The sequence below is a fragment of the Rattus rattus genome, chromosome 4 (assembly GCF_011064425.1).
Source record: "Rattus rattus isolate New Zealand chromosome 4, Rrattus_CSIRO_v1, whole genome shotgun sequence".
NCBI lineage: Eukaryota > Metazoa > Chordata > Mammalia > Rodentia > Muridae > Rattus > Rattus rattus.
In genome coordinates, this window is record NC_046157.1 from 53,836,569 (window position 1) to 53,851,410 (window position 14,842).

A 14,842-nucleotide genomic window follows, 5' to 3' on the forward strand; every position below is an offset into this window, starting at 1 on the left:
AATTTTAACTTCTATGGCTCCCCGTTAGTCACTAGGTGTTGCCCCTGGTAGAGGCCAGTATGAAGTTTCGTGGATTTTCCAGATAAATACTTGTATCCGCCGGTCCCTCATTGGATGTGTGGTGTGTATGCAGCACTAGGAATGGCTTGGTTTTGTTTACACTTCTATGTAATCTGTGTGTCGCCGTGTTAACACGGACAAGCTTATGTAAAGACAGGCTCCTTCCTTGTCATTGCGGAGAACACACGGGAAGCCTGAGGACACTGAGTTGGATAAGCTGCTTGTTGGCTGTAGTGTCCTGAGACTATCCTGCTTTATGGGCACCTCCTACCAGCACGCGGAGGGACCCTCGCTGGAAGGACATAATCAGGCGTGTGTCCCTGAAGCCCAGGCCTCTGAGAGCAAAGGAAAGGGTCACCAGACTCCAGCAAGTTTCTACAGCCTGTCACAAGCTCCAGTCCTCAGCCTCTCCCGGTCCTGTGAGGTGAGCTCACGTGCAGTCTGATGGCACCAGCCTCCCTGCTCTTGACTCTAGGTCTGGGTGGGTCACCATTCGTGCTCCTCCTTTTCCCTCTCCTGGCACAGTCTGGTCAGATCACAGGAAGACACGGTTCACAGGGCAGTGACTGCAGAGCAGATCCGAGCTCAGTAGCCTCTCTTCTCTCCATCTTCCCTTTAACTCTACCATCCCCAAGTCTCGTGAGCACACGCCTGGCCCTCACCCCATGGAGAGTGAATGGTACATGGTCCTCTGCGCACGCCCTTGTGTTACACGGCTGCCCTTCTAGACCTACAGTCCACATCCGTGACACTAAACGGATCACCTCTGTACTGACGTGTGGAGGCTTCTCTTGTCATTCTATAAGCAGTGCATTCACCGCATACCTTACCTTCCCACCGCCCTGGATGGAGGCAGTCCAGAGGAGCTGAAGTGTGCCAGAAGTGTAAGTCCTGACATTTTACATCCGAGTTTCAGAATTACCCCACTCCCATCAGTACCAAGATGCTGCCCTAGCATAACTGGTGAACAGGGACAGCAGTTATTAAGAGGTGCACCTGCTGGTTTTCAGGGCCTTATGCTGTCTCTCTTCAACCAGGCCTTTGGTACCAGACACCTAGTTTCAGACCCTCAGAGCCACAGTCCCACAACGCAGCATCTGAAATGGGAAGCTACTTGCTAGCTTTGAGAACCCAGCATTCTGGGGCAGTGCCGAAGGCTGGCTGGCTCCCTCAGGTTCAGGCCCTGCTTCTGAGAAGCTCCTGGGGCCCTGTCATGAAAGGCTGTGGGGCAGGGCAGCCGTGATCTCAGTGAGCTGGCCTGGGAGGGTGCATACTGCTGGGTCAGTGGAGGGCACACGGGACGTCTGCAGGCTTCCCTGGCATCCTCATGGGAGCATGTGTACCAAGTGTGCTCAAACAGAAGGGTGACAGGAAAGCAAAGGTTTCTCTATCTGAATTCATGTTTTATTTTCCCGTGCCTCCCAAAGCAAATATAAGGCAGCAAGCAGGTTAAGCATGCTCAACAGAATCAGCTGTGTCTGGGGCAGCTTCACCGTGCTTGCCCCAGACTGTTAACGTGTATGGTGGTCCACTTTGTAAACTTGGTTTCGTCCCAGTCAGTTTCTTGCTACATTTAAGGCCATTGTAAAAGACACAGCCGTCCAGGTTGGTTTGAGTTCACCAGTTGGCTTTGAGCATGACTGCTCGTGGGCACTGTCAGTTCTACAGTTGAGAAGTTCTGTCTCCAGGCTCACCACTACACACTGCTTGTGCCTGAGGTCAGCTGATGCCCTAGGACCCCCATCCTGAACCTGGTCCTAGGGGAGAGCCAGGGGCCCAGGGGGCGAGGCAGAAGGACTCTGCTGCTGTAACCATTGGTCAATGCCAGCTCTACTTCCTGGCTCCTCTGTTGTCTGCAGGGAGGCCCTCCGGAGACACAGGGGGAGGTGGAAGCTGTGAGTCCATGAACATATTTGGTAGGCTTGGGGACTGTGCCTGTGAACAAAGCAAACGAGAAGCAGACATGAAAGGGGCTGGCTAGAGAACAGCACTTAGGCAGAGGGCTTCTCTGTGCTGAGCCCGTGGGGAAGCCAGGGGGCCAGAGTCACAGGTGTCAGGAGCCAGGCCCTGAGCCCTTCCCTCAGCGCCGCTTATTCATCTCTCCTCGGCACCTGGCCACATAGCTAAGTCAGCGCCTTTCATGGCCCACTAAGGGACTTCAGCTAAGAAATCTGTCTTCCCTGGATTTCCAGGCCCTGGAGGTGCTAGACAGTGGTCATGGCTGCCTGGGAGAAACCTTGGCCACTGCTTCCCACCTGCACCTGCCTCAGATTTTAGTCCCAAAATGGGATGATACTATGGGAGCAGGGGGAGCAGGGGCCAGCAATAGGCTGAGCTGGAGAAACATTCTCCGTATAGTTGCAATGCTAACACATCGAAGGCCACAGGAGGGGAGCTGCTGGGGGCTGAAGCCATGATCTATGTAAGTCTGTCTTATCTCTGGGTGGGGGTGGGGGTCCTCACACAGTGTCTCCGAAGCCTTTGCTTGCATTTTAGATTTCTAAAGTGAATCAGGCTTATGTGTGCCAGTGTAAGTCTATGCCACCCAAAGAGTCCAGAAGGGGATATGAGATGCCCTGGAGTTGGGTATCAGGCAGTTGTAAACTGCCCACTGTCCATCCTGGGAACCCAACTTGGGTCCTCAAGGATAGCAAGTGTTCTTAATTGATGAGCCATCTCTTCAGCCGTGTGTGTGTGTGTGTGTGTGTGTGTGTGTGTGTGTGTGTGTGTGTGTGTCTGTACTCTCCCAACACAAATACATACACACAAACATACATACTCTAACTGGGTTAGAACTCTATGTAGACTAGTCCTCAGACTCATAGAGATCTCCCTGCTTCTGCATTTCAAAAGCTGGGGCAGCAGTTACAGGGTGGAATAATATAGAAGGTCAATTACCCTGCATCAGAGAAGCTCCATACAGTGAACTAGCCTTACTTCACTGTCCACCTCTCATTTAGCCACCAGGGATCCACCAAGACAGTGACCAGAGACACCTAAGCTAGAGTCCTGTATTTCTATTTATTTATTTATTTATTTATTTATTTATTTATTTATTTATTTATTTATTTATAAGTACACTGTAGCTGTCTTCAGACACGCCAGAAGAGGGCATTGGATCCCATTACAGATGGTTTTGAGCCACCATGTGGTTGCTGGGAATTGAACTCAGGACCTCTGGAAGAGCGGCCAGTGCTCTTAACCACTGAGCCATCTCTCTAGCCCCGAGTCCTGTATTTCTAGTGAGCTCATCAACAGCATTTAACTGGTACCTGGGGTTGTTTGACCTTTAATTTCCTTTAACAGTTTTCTAGTACAAAGTCCATACACGCAAGATGTCACCCAGGGCTCCTTAATATACGTATCAGTATGCATCTGCCACCATGCTAATTTAAATTAATGACATTCCCAAGAAGACCCCATTATCAATTCCTACCTTTCATCTATCTTCCTCCAGGTACTAGGTGACTACCAGTCTCCCTCTGTCTCTGGCTTTGCCTGTTCTACCTAGATATTTCACATAAAGGGAAGGAGACAATTTACAGTTTTGTTTGGTTTCTTGCACTCAGCGGGATGTTTCCGAGGGACAGTCACGGTTTACTGATGAGGACATGCTGAGAAGTGGGTCCCTAGGTGGTCTCTGTGCAGACATCACAGGCTGTGCTCACATAAACTTGTGGAACCACTTCTATGTGTACCGATTGTCACTGTGAAGCCATTGCCTGCTCGTTCATGTCAGCACGAATGAGTGCAGGTCGTTTGGGCGCCCTACAACACTACGGGTCAGCATCTGCGTTTGTCCCAAGGCCTGCCGTCCTACTTACCTTACCTGCGGGGAGCCTGACCAGGACATGTAGAGCAGAATGAAGAAGAGGAGCACCACAAAAGTGGCCAGGCTCAACCACAAGGCAATGACGATGGAGTCTGCAGGAAGGAACAGAACCAGCTGTTAGCCAGGCAGCAGAATGGTCCTCTGCCAGAAGTCAGGCGACGATTCATCACAGCCAGCGACTCAATGGACATGGCGTCTGTTATGACTGGGAAGATTTCCAGTAACAGCCTTGGGAAGAAGGGGAGTGTGCAAGCAGCCATTGACAGCAAGCTAGATGTTATCTTGGGCTCCCCGAAGACTTTTCTCCAGCTGCTACTGCTGCTTGGAGGAAGAATCCCTAGCGGTGACTTTATGACTTCCTCTTCTTGTAACAAGACTTTTGCTGAGCTTTGGTGACAGGCCCCAGAAGGGACAGCATCAGGGGCCACATTCCCAAAACCTAGAAGAACTACACGGGGCCTGTTAGAGGTCAAGGAGCTTACCCCTGTGGAGAAGTGGGCTGGCCCCTGGTCCCATAGAGTGGAACTGGCTAGTAACTCAGGTAGAGAAGCAACAGGCACTGTTGTAGCCAGCACCATAGCCATATGTCTGGTTCTGGTCAGGAGGAAATCAGAAAATAGGCTTAATCTCTTCCTTCCCTGTGGAGGACCTGGCAGGCTCCAGGTCAGGATCATTTGTCAGGTAGCTGGGGAAATCATATTATGGGGGTGTGGGGTTGGCTATCCATGGCTATGAGAACAACAGGGTGGCCTCAGAACAATGTGTCCAAGCTTGGAGAATCTGGACACCCCCCAGTGTGTGACAGAGAGAGACTACTGAAAGATAGTTGCCCAGCAAGTACTTACAAAGCACAGAGCCCCGCACTGCAGCCTTCTACTAATGTGAACAGATGTTGAGGGCTAGCACAAAAGAAAGGGTCTCACATTACATCAAAACAAAAGGCTGTTTGTGAATACTATACAAACAGAAATTACCGTGTGAGAGAGGTGTAAGTTATCTACGTAGATGGAAATGGGGCTCTGGGCATAAGTAACAGCATCCCTGCCTTCAGGAATCTCCAGCCATTCCAAGGCTAGGAGTACTAGGGAGGAGTGGGTAACGACATCCTCAGATGTTTACGTCCATTATGGAAGCCCACGCCGTATGCCCATGTAGCCTGCCCCATACTGCCACATCTTTAAATCATTGGTGGTTTAACATACATACAAACAGCCGCTGTGCTCTGTAGGGAACGAGGGTGAAAGAAGAGTCCATTTAGTACATATCTAATTTTTTTCAAGTAATTTCGATCTGTGGATATATAGCGCTGGCCATATTTGAAAAGAAAATGTAATCTCTGCTTCCTATGACCCAGAGAAGCAGATTTGCAAAAGTGGATCTTGGACCCTAACAGTTAATGTCAAACTTGGGACAGAGGAGATGAATCGGCCGGTAAAGAGCCTTCTGCACAAGTGTGAGGACTCGGGGTCAGGTCCCAGACACACATGGAAAAGCTCATCTGTAACCCTATTGCTGGGGACTAGGGGTGAAGACAAGGGGGTCCCCAGAGATCACTGGCCGGTCAGCAACTGATGAACTGCCGAGCTTCAGGTTCAATGACTTACCCTGTCTTAGTAAAATCAGGTGGCAAGGGATCGAGGAAGGACGTCCAACATTGAAGCAGCATGTGTACACACACACACACACACACACACACACACACACACACACACATATACAATGCACACACACATGTATACACATATACACATACACACACACACACACACACACACACATACATGCGTGTACACAAAACACATACCACACATACACACACACACACACACACACAGGGGCACACACACACACACTACACACACACACACACACACACACATACACACACACGGGGGGTGGTGGTGCTATACTTGGAAAAAGACACGAGCCCCTGCCTTTAATACCTCAGTCCTTTATGGCATTTACACAACAGGGAAGCAAGGACAGCAAAGATCCATTGCTGGCTCCTGTGTCCTCTTTTTCTGTCCCTAGGCTAAGAAGCATGAAGCAATTTGAGAGGACCTCTGGGCTCCTGGGAAGTGGGAAGTCATAATGGATGTCCTAAACTGAAAGATGTCAGGTCCAAAAGGAAACTCCGCAAAAGGCAGTCCAGACATCCAGAAATGAGCTCAAGCTGGGGTATGGGAGGGTTTCGCACTGGGAGAACACCCAGCACTCCTCAGGAACTTGGGAAACAGTCTCGTCCGCCTGCAAAGGAGTTTCCCTACCTCTGGCAGACTCTGTCTGTGGTGTCTATTAGCACATCAGAGCTCACGCTGGCCTCCAGCTTCCCTCAGTATCCCAAGTGCCCAGTAGACATTTCAAAGTCCTCCCAGCAGCCTCGCCCTTCTCACCCGCCCTTCCAGAGCCTCCCTCCAGCTCATGGCTTCTCTACCCTCAGCTTCTCCTTCTCCTTCTAACCTGCTCCGCCCACCTCTGTTCCTGCTCCGTTCTGCTTTTCTCACTGTCTTCTCTGTTCTCTGTCGCTTGTTATATCCCCACTCTCAAAGACTACCTGCTATGTCCTGCCTGCCTGCTATGTCCTGCCTGCCCGCCATGTCTGCCTGCCCGCCATGTCTGCCTGCCTGCTATGTCCTGCCTGCCCGCCACGTCCTGTCTGCCTGCTATGTCCTGCCTGCCCGCCATGTCTGCCTGCCCGCCATGTCTGTCTGCCCGCCATGTTCAGTTTCCACTCTGCTCTGGACTCTTATAGATGCCTCCGGCCGCTCTCTCATACCTACAGTAAAAGCCTTCCCCGTAGCCACGCCGTGGTCAGTTTATGCAGAATCTTTGGAAACATCCCTCTGCTATCTTAGCATGCCTGGCCACATGTGCACACTCCCAGAGAGTTACAGCCTATTTCATAACTTCCGGGTGTGAGCATACGCTTTCCCAAAATTTAGTTTGGGATTTTTCTTCTGGAGGGTGTTTCTGATTTCTGCAGACATCAATGCTCTCTTTTCCTCTTCGTCAAAATGATGAAAGCTTTGGGGTCCCTGGCTCCTCAGTGAGTCCCACCAGCTACTCAAAGGAAACAGCTTCAAGCACTTAGCAGCCAAGAGCCTCCTTTCTCAGAAATGTCTGTTATCCCAGACACCGAGCAGGAAATGAGATGACCTCTTGCCTGGAACACATGGCCTACAGATAAGTGAAATTAAATTTTGTCAGACTAAAATGAGCATCGGTAGCCACCAGTCAATTTCTATGCTAAATCCACTCCCATCGTGCTCCTTTGAAAAAGAAAGCCAAGAAAAATAGTTCCTTCCTCTTCTGTTGAAAGTTCATGAGTACTAACAGAGAACATTTTGTTCTAAAAGCAAGAACCATCCCCCCAAACCCCAGCCCCAACCTCCCCCTCCCCCACCCTAAGTCACCCCCTCCCCCACCCGCATCTGAAAGGCTCTCACACCCTCGGGCTTGCTTTCACAAAGAGCCCCTGGTTGGGCTGAGGATGAAGCCAAAGTTAATGGAGAAACCCCAGCTTCCTCTCCCTGCCTTCCTGCTCATTTTTCTCCTTCATCTTTTCCTCTCCCACCCTCCTTCCCTCCTCTCTTCTGCCCTTCCTCCCTCTCCCAGTTCACACTATGGACTGTGAAGAATCAAATACCAATGGAGGATTCACCAGAAAGGATTCTGAGTCCCGTACAGCATTGCCTATGTAGTCCCAGCTGCTTGGGGGGATGAGGCAGGAGCTTGGGAGCCAGGACCAGCCTGGCCAACAAAACAAGACCCTGCTGCTTAAATGAAAACTTGTAGCAAGCATGGATGGCTTCACTTTATGTTAGAGGACTTCCCTTACAGCTGGCCACACCACGCCGTGGTCAAGTCCCTGACATACGACTTAAAAGGGGGGATGATGTATTTGGCTCATGGTTTTAGAGACTTCAGTTCGTGGCTGCTCGGTATGTCACTCTGGTATTCTGGTGAGGTTGGGGGTCGTGGTGTGGATGTATGTGACAGAATGGAACTGCTCACATCACGGTAACCTGCGAAAACAAAGACAGAGTCCCGGACCCCAATATCCTCTTCAAGGGCATACAACCAATGACCTAACCTCCTCCCGCTAGGCCCCACCTCTTTTCTTGTCAACAGCACCTCAGGCACCGACTGAGTTTTTTGCATGTGATTTTAGTATGGAGTTAAAACACCTCAGAGTATGCCTTCCTCAGAAAACGTGCTTCCTTCCACACAGCTGAGGGAGAGCGAGTAGACCCAGCATTTGTTGACATTGCTAGCATTGGCTTTATCTACTGATCAAAGACTCAGAGCACTTCTCTAACTCGCTCCCAAGAACAAGCCTCCCTGAACACTTGCATGTCGGTCGCCTCTCTCCAGACACGTTCCAGAGAGTGAGTGCCGCCGTTACCCAGAGCCAGCTTCAGATCACAGGGATCCAGGGACAGAGTCACTCAAGTGTGGCCACCCGAGAGGCCATTTGACGAAGAAAGTTTATTTCAAAACAAACATTGTGACGTTTCTCTTTAACTGTTGCTTTCAGGATGTGGGCGGTGTGCGCCGGGTGGACCGTTCGAAATCATGGGTGAAGTCTGAAATAGACTGGTCCTCGTGGGAGAAAGGAACTCTACTTAACCCTTTGTCTTGTGTTCGTTGAAGCCCCTATTGTTTTGGGAGGAGATTGATTAATGGTGTGTTTCTGCTCGTCTTCCCTCAGCTCTTGGAGCAGCAGGTGAGTGGACGGCATCATTGAAGCTGCCAGAGGCGGGGCAGCAGCAGAAGTCAATATGGACGATGACAGATTCTTCCTAACCCATAATTAAAGGGGAAGAGACATATGGACCCTAGAGGTAGATAGCAGAGCATTAAAGCCAGTACCCCTCAAGGGAAATCACTCCGTCTCGTGGTCTCTGAACAGGGGCACTAACCAGTCACTGGGGAGTCATCTTATTAGGATAATTTGCTTTGCCTCTGTAAGATTGGAACACAGGATTGGTTTTCTTCTTGGTGTGGCCCCCCAGAGGGGAACAGGCATGAAATCAAACCTCCATCTCTTTGAAAGCCCATCTGCCTATTCTACTGTGCTAACACACTCCGTGAACAGATGCGAGCTTCACGGAAAACTACAAGGCTAATGTCCCCGTAAAGTGCCTGTGACAGAATCACACCATTTTGACCTGCTGCTGGAATATGGCAGGCAACCACAGCCTTCAGCTCAGTCCTGATTTCCTTTCTCCTGGGACAGGGGAGGTGACTTGGGAGTAAAACTGTTACATTATTCTTTGCAACATAGATAGAACTAATCTCATAAGAAACTAGGAGGTTCCGAGGCAAATTAATATTATGTGTGTATGTGATATATATGTGGGGATGGATGTATGCAAATGCCATGGGGCACACGTGGAAGCCAGGTGGGGGTTGGTCCTGGCCATCTTTATCTGATACAAGGTCTCATGGCTCCTGTGTACCTGAGGCTAGCTAGCCCATGTGTACCCACAGATTTTCCTATTTCTGCCTCCCATCTTGCGTCGGAGTTCTGGAATTACAGATCTGGGCTACCATACCCAGTTTTTATGTGGACTCAGGGTATCCGACTTCTGTTCCTTATCCTTTTGCTTTGAACACTCAGTCGCTTCTTCACCTTGTAAATTAATATAGTCTGTACAACATCGATTTACTGTGTGTGCACAGCCCAGCATGTGTGTGGAGGTCAGAAGGCGACTTGAGGAATCTGTCTCCTACCACCCGGGTCCTAGGAGTTGAACTTAGGCCATCAGGCAAGACTGAGCTCAGACTCTAAGCTGTCCTCCCACTCTCCAGGAGTCCTCCCACCCAAAACAATGGAGCAGCTTTATAGAGCAGGTGGTGACCAAGTAAGAAATCTTACACACACACACACACACACACACACACACACACACACACACACACACACAAATGTACAGTATCTGAAGATCTCTCAGCTTTGCATCTGAATGGTATTCATTTCACAAAAGCTTTTATAAAGACGAACCTCCATTTTGTCCAGACCGACATGTGTCCTCGGGTTCAGAACTTGCTGCAGTATTTACAAGCAGGTGCATCTTCCACCCACCCCACCACTTTCTCCACATCTTCCTCACTGTGAGTCATGTGTACAAAAACCTGCCCCTGAACTGCACAATTCTCTACCCTGCATCAGATGACACACAGCAAACCCACTGTTTCCACATAGAGCTTCCAAGAGTGCTGGGACCAAGGGGAGTCCTTAAGAAGCATGGATGGGGGTTGGAGAGATGGCTCAGTGGTTAAGAGCACTGACCGCTCTTCCAGAGGTCCTGAGTTCAAATCCCAGCAACCGCATGGTGGCTCACAACCATCTGTAATGGGATCTGATGCCCTTTTCTGGTGTGTCTGAAGACAGCTACAGTGTGCTTATATATAATAAATAAATAAATCTTTAAGAAATAAAGAAGCATGGACAGACACCTGCATTTGAATAGTACATGTCGGAAATGAAGCAGGAGCCTTGCCCCAGACGGTGTGCTGGAAGGCTGAACCCAGAGGATGTGCTGGAAGGCTGTCCCCAGGGGATCTGCCTGGCCTTTGCCTACTTTCTTAAACGCTAGCATTGGTTTGTTTTGAGCTGATATATAACCAGTTTTCTCCCTTCCGTATGGAGAGCATTTCATCCCTTTGAGAAATGTCACTTGCTTTCTGATGGAGACATTGTGTGGATAGTGTGAGGGAATTATCCACAGAACCGAGACTCCATGGAATAGGCACAGGCAGCTTCCCTGGTGGAGAGCACTAACCCAGGGCTGTGCCTTTAGGCTCAATTCCTCTGCTGACCTTTGACCTTGACCAAATAGCTCCACCGATTAGGGAAGATCATTCTCCAAGGTGCGAGTTGCCCAAGAGATGAACAAAAGCAGATGAGCAAAGGGATGTTAAGTTATGCTGTCCTCTGAGACCAGGAACACGGAACATCTGTTGGCAACTTGGCAGGGCTTATAACATTTTAGAGGTGGCCGGACTGTATCTCCCAGATCCAAATTTGGACAGTGAGAAAAAGTGAACTATGCAGTTTGAGGAAACCCACTCGCCCAGTTCTACTGGAGCCCCAAACAAAGGCAACCTTATCAAGAACTGAACCTTGAAAAGAGAAGTAGAGGGGCTCTCGGCTCTAGGTTCGATCCCCAGCATCACAGGGTGAGAGGGAAAGGGGTGTGAAAATGGAGGACAACTATTTGGGGAAAGGAGGGACCGGGGAAAGGAGCTGGGGACCAGGGAGAATGACAGGGGCTGAGTATGAACAAAATCCTTAGTTAGCCATGATGATGCACACCTGGGGTCCCAGAACCTGAGTACTGAGGCAGGTGGATTGTTGTGAGTCTATATATATATATAGTGAGTTCCAGCTGAGCCAAAGCTGACCCTTTCCAAAGAGACAGAAACAAAGAAATCACACTGTCTACACTGTGTGTGTGTGTGTGTGTGTGTGTGTGTGTGTGTGTGTGTGTGTGTGAGAGAGAGAGAGAGAGAGAGAGAGAGAGAGAGAGAGAGAGAGAGAGAACATTTATGCATTCATCTTAAAAGATCACCCTGCTGAGTTAGCGAGAGGGCTCAGAGGCTCCCAAGCCTGCCGGTTTCCATACCAGGGTCTCATGTGCTGGAGAAACAGAACGACTTCCCTGAGGTGTCTTCTGACCTTCACAGATGTACCGTGGCACCCCACCCCCTAAATAGTGTGTTTTTTTTTTTTTTTTTTTTAAGGAATATTTGGCTTATTTTATGGCAAGTTAACCCAGCCTTACTACTGAAAGTAACAGATACAATTTGAGTCCCATGCCTGATCCGTTTATATCTGTGTGTGCACCCGCCATATTATCACTGCCGGGTGTGTCTGCTGGAGCTAATAAGGGAGGGGTCAAAGCCAAGGGGGCCTCACCTAGGGCTCAGCCCCAGCCTCTGCCTGGCCGCCTTCCTGGGTTCCGACTTACGCTTGTTGGCTTTCAGCTTCTTCTCGTCCACAGGAATGAGGTCTATGTAGTCCAGGTAATATTCATAGCTGGTGAACGGGACAGAGGCATCGGTCCTGTTGGCCATGGCTGTGTCTGTCAGAGGCCACACACCCGGAGGCGGGCTGTGAGCCCCAGAGACACGATTGGGTAACTGATTTCTGTCGGAATCACCCGGGCTTGTCTGTGGGTCTCCAGGCATGCGGCCTGACTACTTATCAGAGCTGCTTGGCTGGAAGGTCAGGGGGCTGTCCCCCTGTAGGGCCTCTGGTTCCTGTCTTTTCCTGGGAAAACTCCAAAGCAAGGAGCGCTGGCTGCTAGAGACACAGCGTCCCATTCAGCTCTAGCTTGGCTCTCCGTGGGGAGATGGGGAGCCGGGCAAGAAATCGGACGGCAGAGCAGAGAGCGACTAGCAGTGCTACCCAGAGCCACCCTTTCGCCTCTGATAAATGGTTAGTGAAATCTCAAGGAAAGCCTGCCAGCGGCCTTGACTGACTCTGAGGCAGTTCTTGGGATTATTAAGCAACCAGTAGACCTCTGGCTTGGATTCCGAAGGGAGGCCCTGTACTCTGTCATGTGCACAAGCAGTTAACTAGGACCCCAAATCCCTCTACTTGGTTGAATGTGGCCCCCAGCTTTTACCCAAGCTTGGAACCAGCTGGGTGCCCAGCGGTATCAGTCCACGGGACTGAGCACAGGGGTCTGCACAGCTCTTGGCCGACATGGGGTGTAAGGAGGAATCCAGGCTTCCGTGGTGTCTCTCCTACGTCACTCAGTCGTTCCCTCAGTCCCTTGATACCACGCCTAGAATAAGAAGAATCCTGGACAGAGCAGGTTATCTGTGAGGTGCCGTGGGGTTTTCCCTTGGGAGCTACTCACTGATCCTGGGTCTTTCCTTCCTTCCTTCTTGTGTTTTAAGTGTTGACTCGGATTCCCACTGCTGGGTATCAACAGGTCCGCCTCAGTCAGCTTGAGCCCTGCCAGGTCTGACCAGCCTGCTATACCATGGCAGCTGTTCTGCTGGGAGCTCTTTGAGGTCCTCAGTGGACTAGAAGGAAAGGATTTCCAAAGAGGCAGCTCATTCCCTTGGAGAGCACAGGGGAGCACCTCTTTCCTCTTCTTTTTCCCATTCATCAGAAGTGTGGGTTTCCACACTAGGCAAGTTTCTGTTGTCTGCAGACACTGGCTTATGACTGAGCTCACTTCTGACATCAACTGCCCAAAGTTGGCAGACCCCTGGGGTTATGGGCACAGTCCCACAGAATCGCATGACTCTCCCCAAAGCAGCTGTTAATCCTAGACTCCATGTTGTCGCCTCAATTCTGACATTACTGGCTGGACACGGAGGATTCCACAAGCCCCTCCTCTGGTTGGGCCATGTGCTGGAACAGTTCCAGGACACAGGAGAGAGCAGTTCCTCACTGGATTCCTAGTGTACCCTAAAAGGAGACAACTCAGGTATAGTGAGGCGGAAGCTGTTTGCTACCAAACCAGGCCTGATTTGCACAACACAGATCATGCCAGTCTTCAGAAGTGGTTTTTACAGCAGAGTCTTTGTGAGGCAAAGAGTAAGGACCCGGAAGCCTCAGCTCTGCAATCCTGAGGATAGGGGGCAGGGACACTTAACTGAGGGAAGGAAAAAAAGTGATGGGTGGCCTGAGCATGTGTCATCAGAGAACACGGTGACATTAATATGCTTTATGGGTAATTTTGGGCTCTCTGACATCATGCACAGGAATAAGCTGGGGATCGGTGTGTCAGTGTGCTTACTGAAGACAGACAAGAGTGGCCTCCAAATTCTGAACAACGTAGGTAACTGTTAGCACATGGCGAAGGAGTCAGCTGGAACAAGGCCATGGGAGGGTGTTGCTTAGTTGTGTGATCACTGAAGCTGTTGCTAAAAGCATGTGACTAGAAGCCAAGGAAGACAAGTCGTTTACTTGTCACATCCCTCTGCTCTGATGTGTTAGATGGAGGTAGGGAGCTTCCTGGCCTTCTCCAGGCACACCCCCATTCTCACCAGCACACCCTGCACCCCGTGGCTACTCCAAGCTCCTTATATAGGGTCTCAGGGTTCTAGTGCACAGAGGTGAAGGATGAAATCATTTGGTCCTGGTGACTGGTCTCCATCTCCAGGTGAGGTCTATCCTTCCCTCCCCAGAGACTGAAGTGTGGGCTAAGAGTTCCAGTTCTCTTATAAACATGACAGGATCCTCTGACAACTCCCAAGTCTCCAACTATCACCTCATTAGCATAAGGGAGATGGTTACTCAGGAACTCCACATAACACCTATGTTTGTGATCACAAAACACAGCCCAGCACCTTAGATCTCTAGCTTCCTCTGTCAACATGTACACCAAGCGATCACTCTGTCTTATCCCTACCTAGTGCTATAGGGACACTGTGTAATTCATTCTCCCACAGTGGTGAGCATTTGGATTCTTTTCAACAGGGGGCCCTTGGATAGGAGTTGTCTTTGTGACTTGCTTTGGCTTTGAGTAATTGATACAACCACTAAGAGGTCCTACTGACCCAGGATGTGACTCAGTGGCAGAGCACTTGCAGAACATCTACAAGACCTTGGGTTTGTTTCCTTCTCGGCATTGAGAAAACAACCCCATCGAGACGTTGTGTAAGTTCCCGGACAAGGTCTCAAGGGTTTGACACACTTACATTCTTCGGCAGCACTGACGGCAGGGGCTGGCCTCCTGGGGAACCAGAGGCAAACTGCACAGTCAAGAGCCAGGTAAACACCCAGGTAAACACCCACAGCCCTGCCACCTCCCTCTCCATGGTACGGATGGCTGTAGATCCACGAGGAAGCAGTCTAAACCCAGAGATCACCCCACCCCCTCCCAGCCTGCTTTACACTGGCAGTCTACAGAGTTTTGAGAACTGGTGCTAAATGAACGTTGGTGTGTGTTTGTGTGGAGGGGTGGTGGTGGTGGTGGTGAC

At 50.2% G+C, this 14,842-nt stretch overlaps 1 protein-coding gene across 1 annotated transcript; it reads right to left on the reverse strand.

Annotated features, from left to right (window-relative positions):
• Nucleotides 1-1,442: 1,442 nt before the first annotated feature.
• Mrap (melanocortin 2 receptor accessory protein) lies at nt 1,443-12,046 on the reverse strand. Its single transcript, XM_032899386.1, has 3 exons — nt 11,869-12,046; nt 3,885-3,984; nt 1,443-1,995 (listed from the first exon to the last, which is right to left on the reverse strand). Exons 1-3 carry the CDS (start codon nt 11,972-11,974, stop codon nt 1,818-1,820), a joined length of 384 nt encoding a protein of 127 aa, XP_032755277.1. The 5' UTR covers nt 11,975-12,046; the 3' UTR covers nt 1,443-1,817.
• Between the last annotated feature and the right edge of the window lie 2,796 nt (nt 12,047-14,842).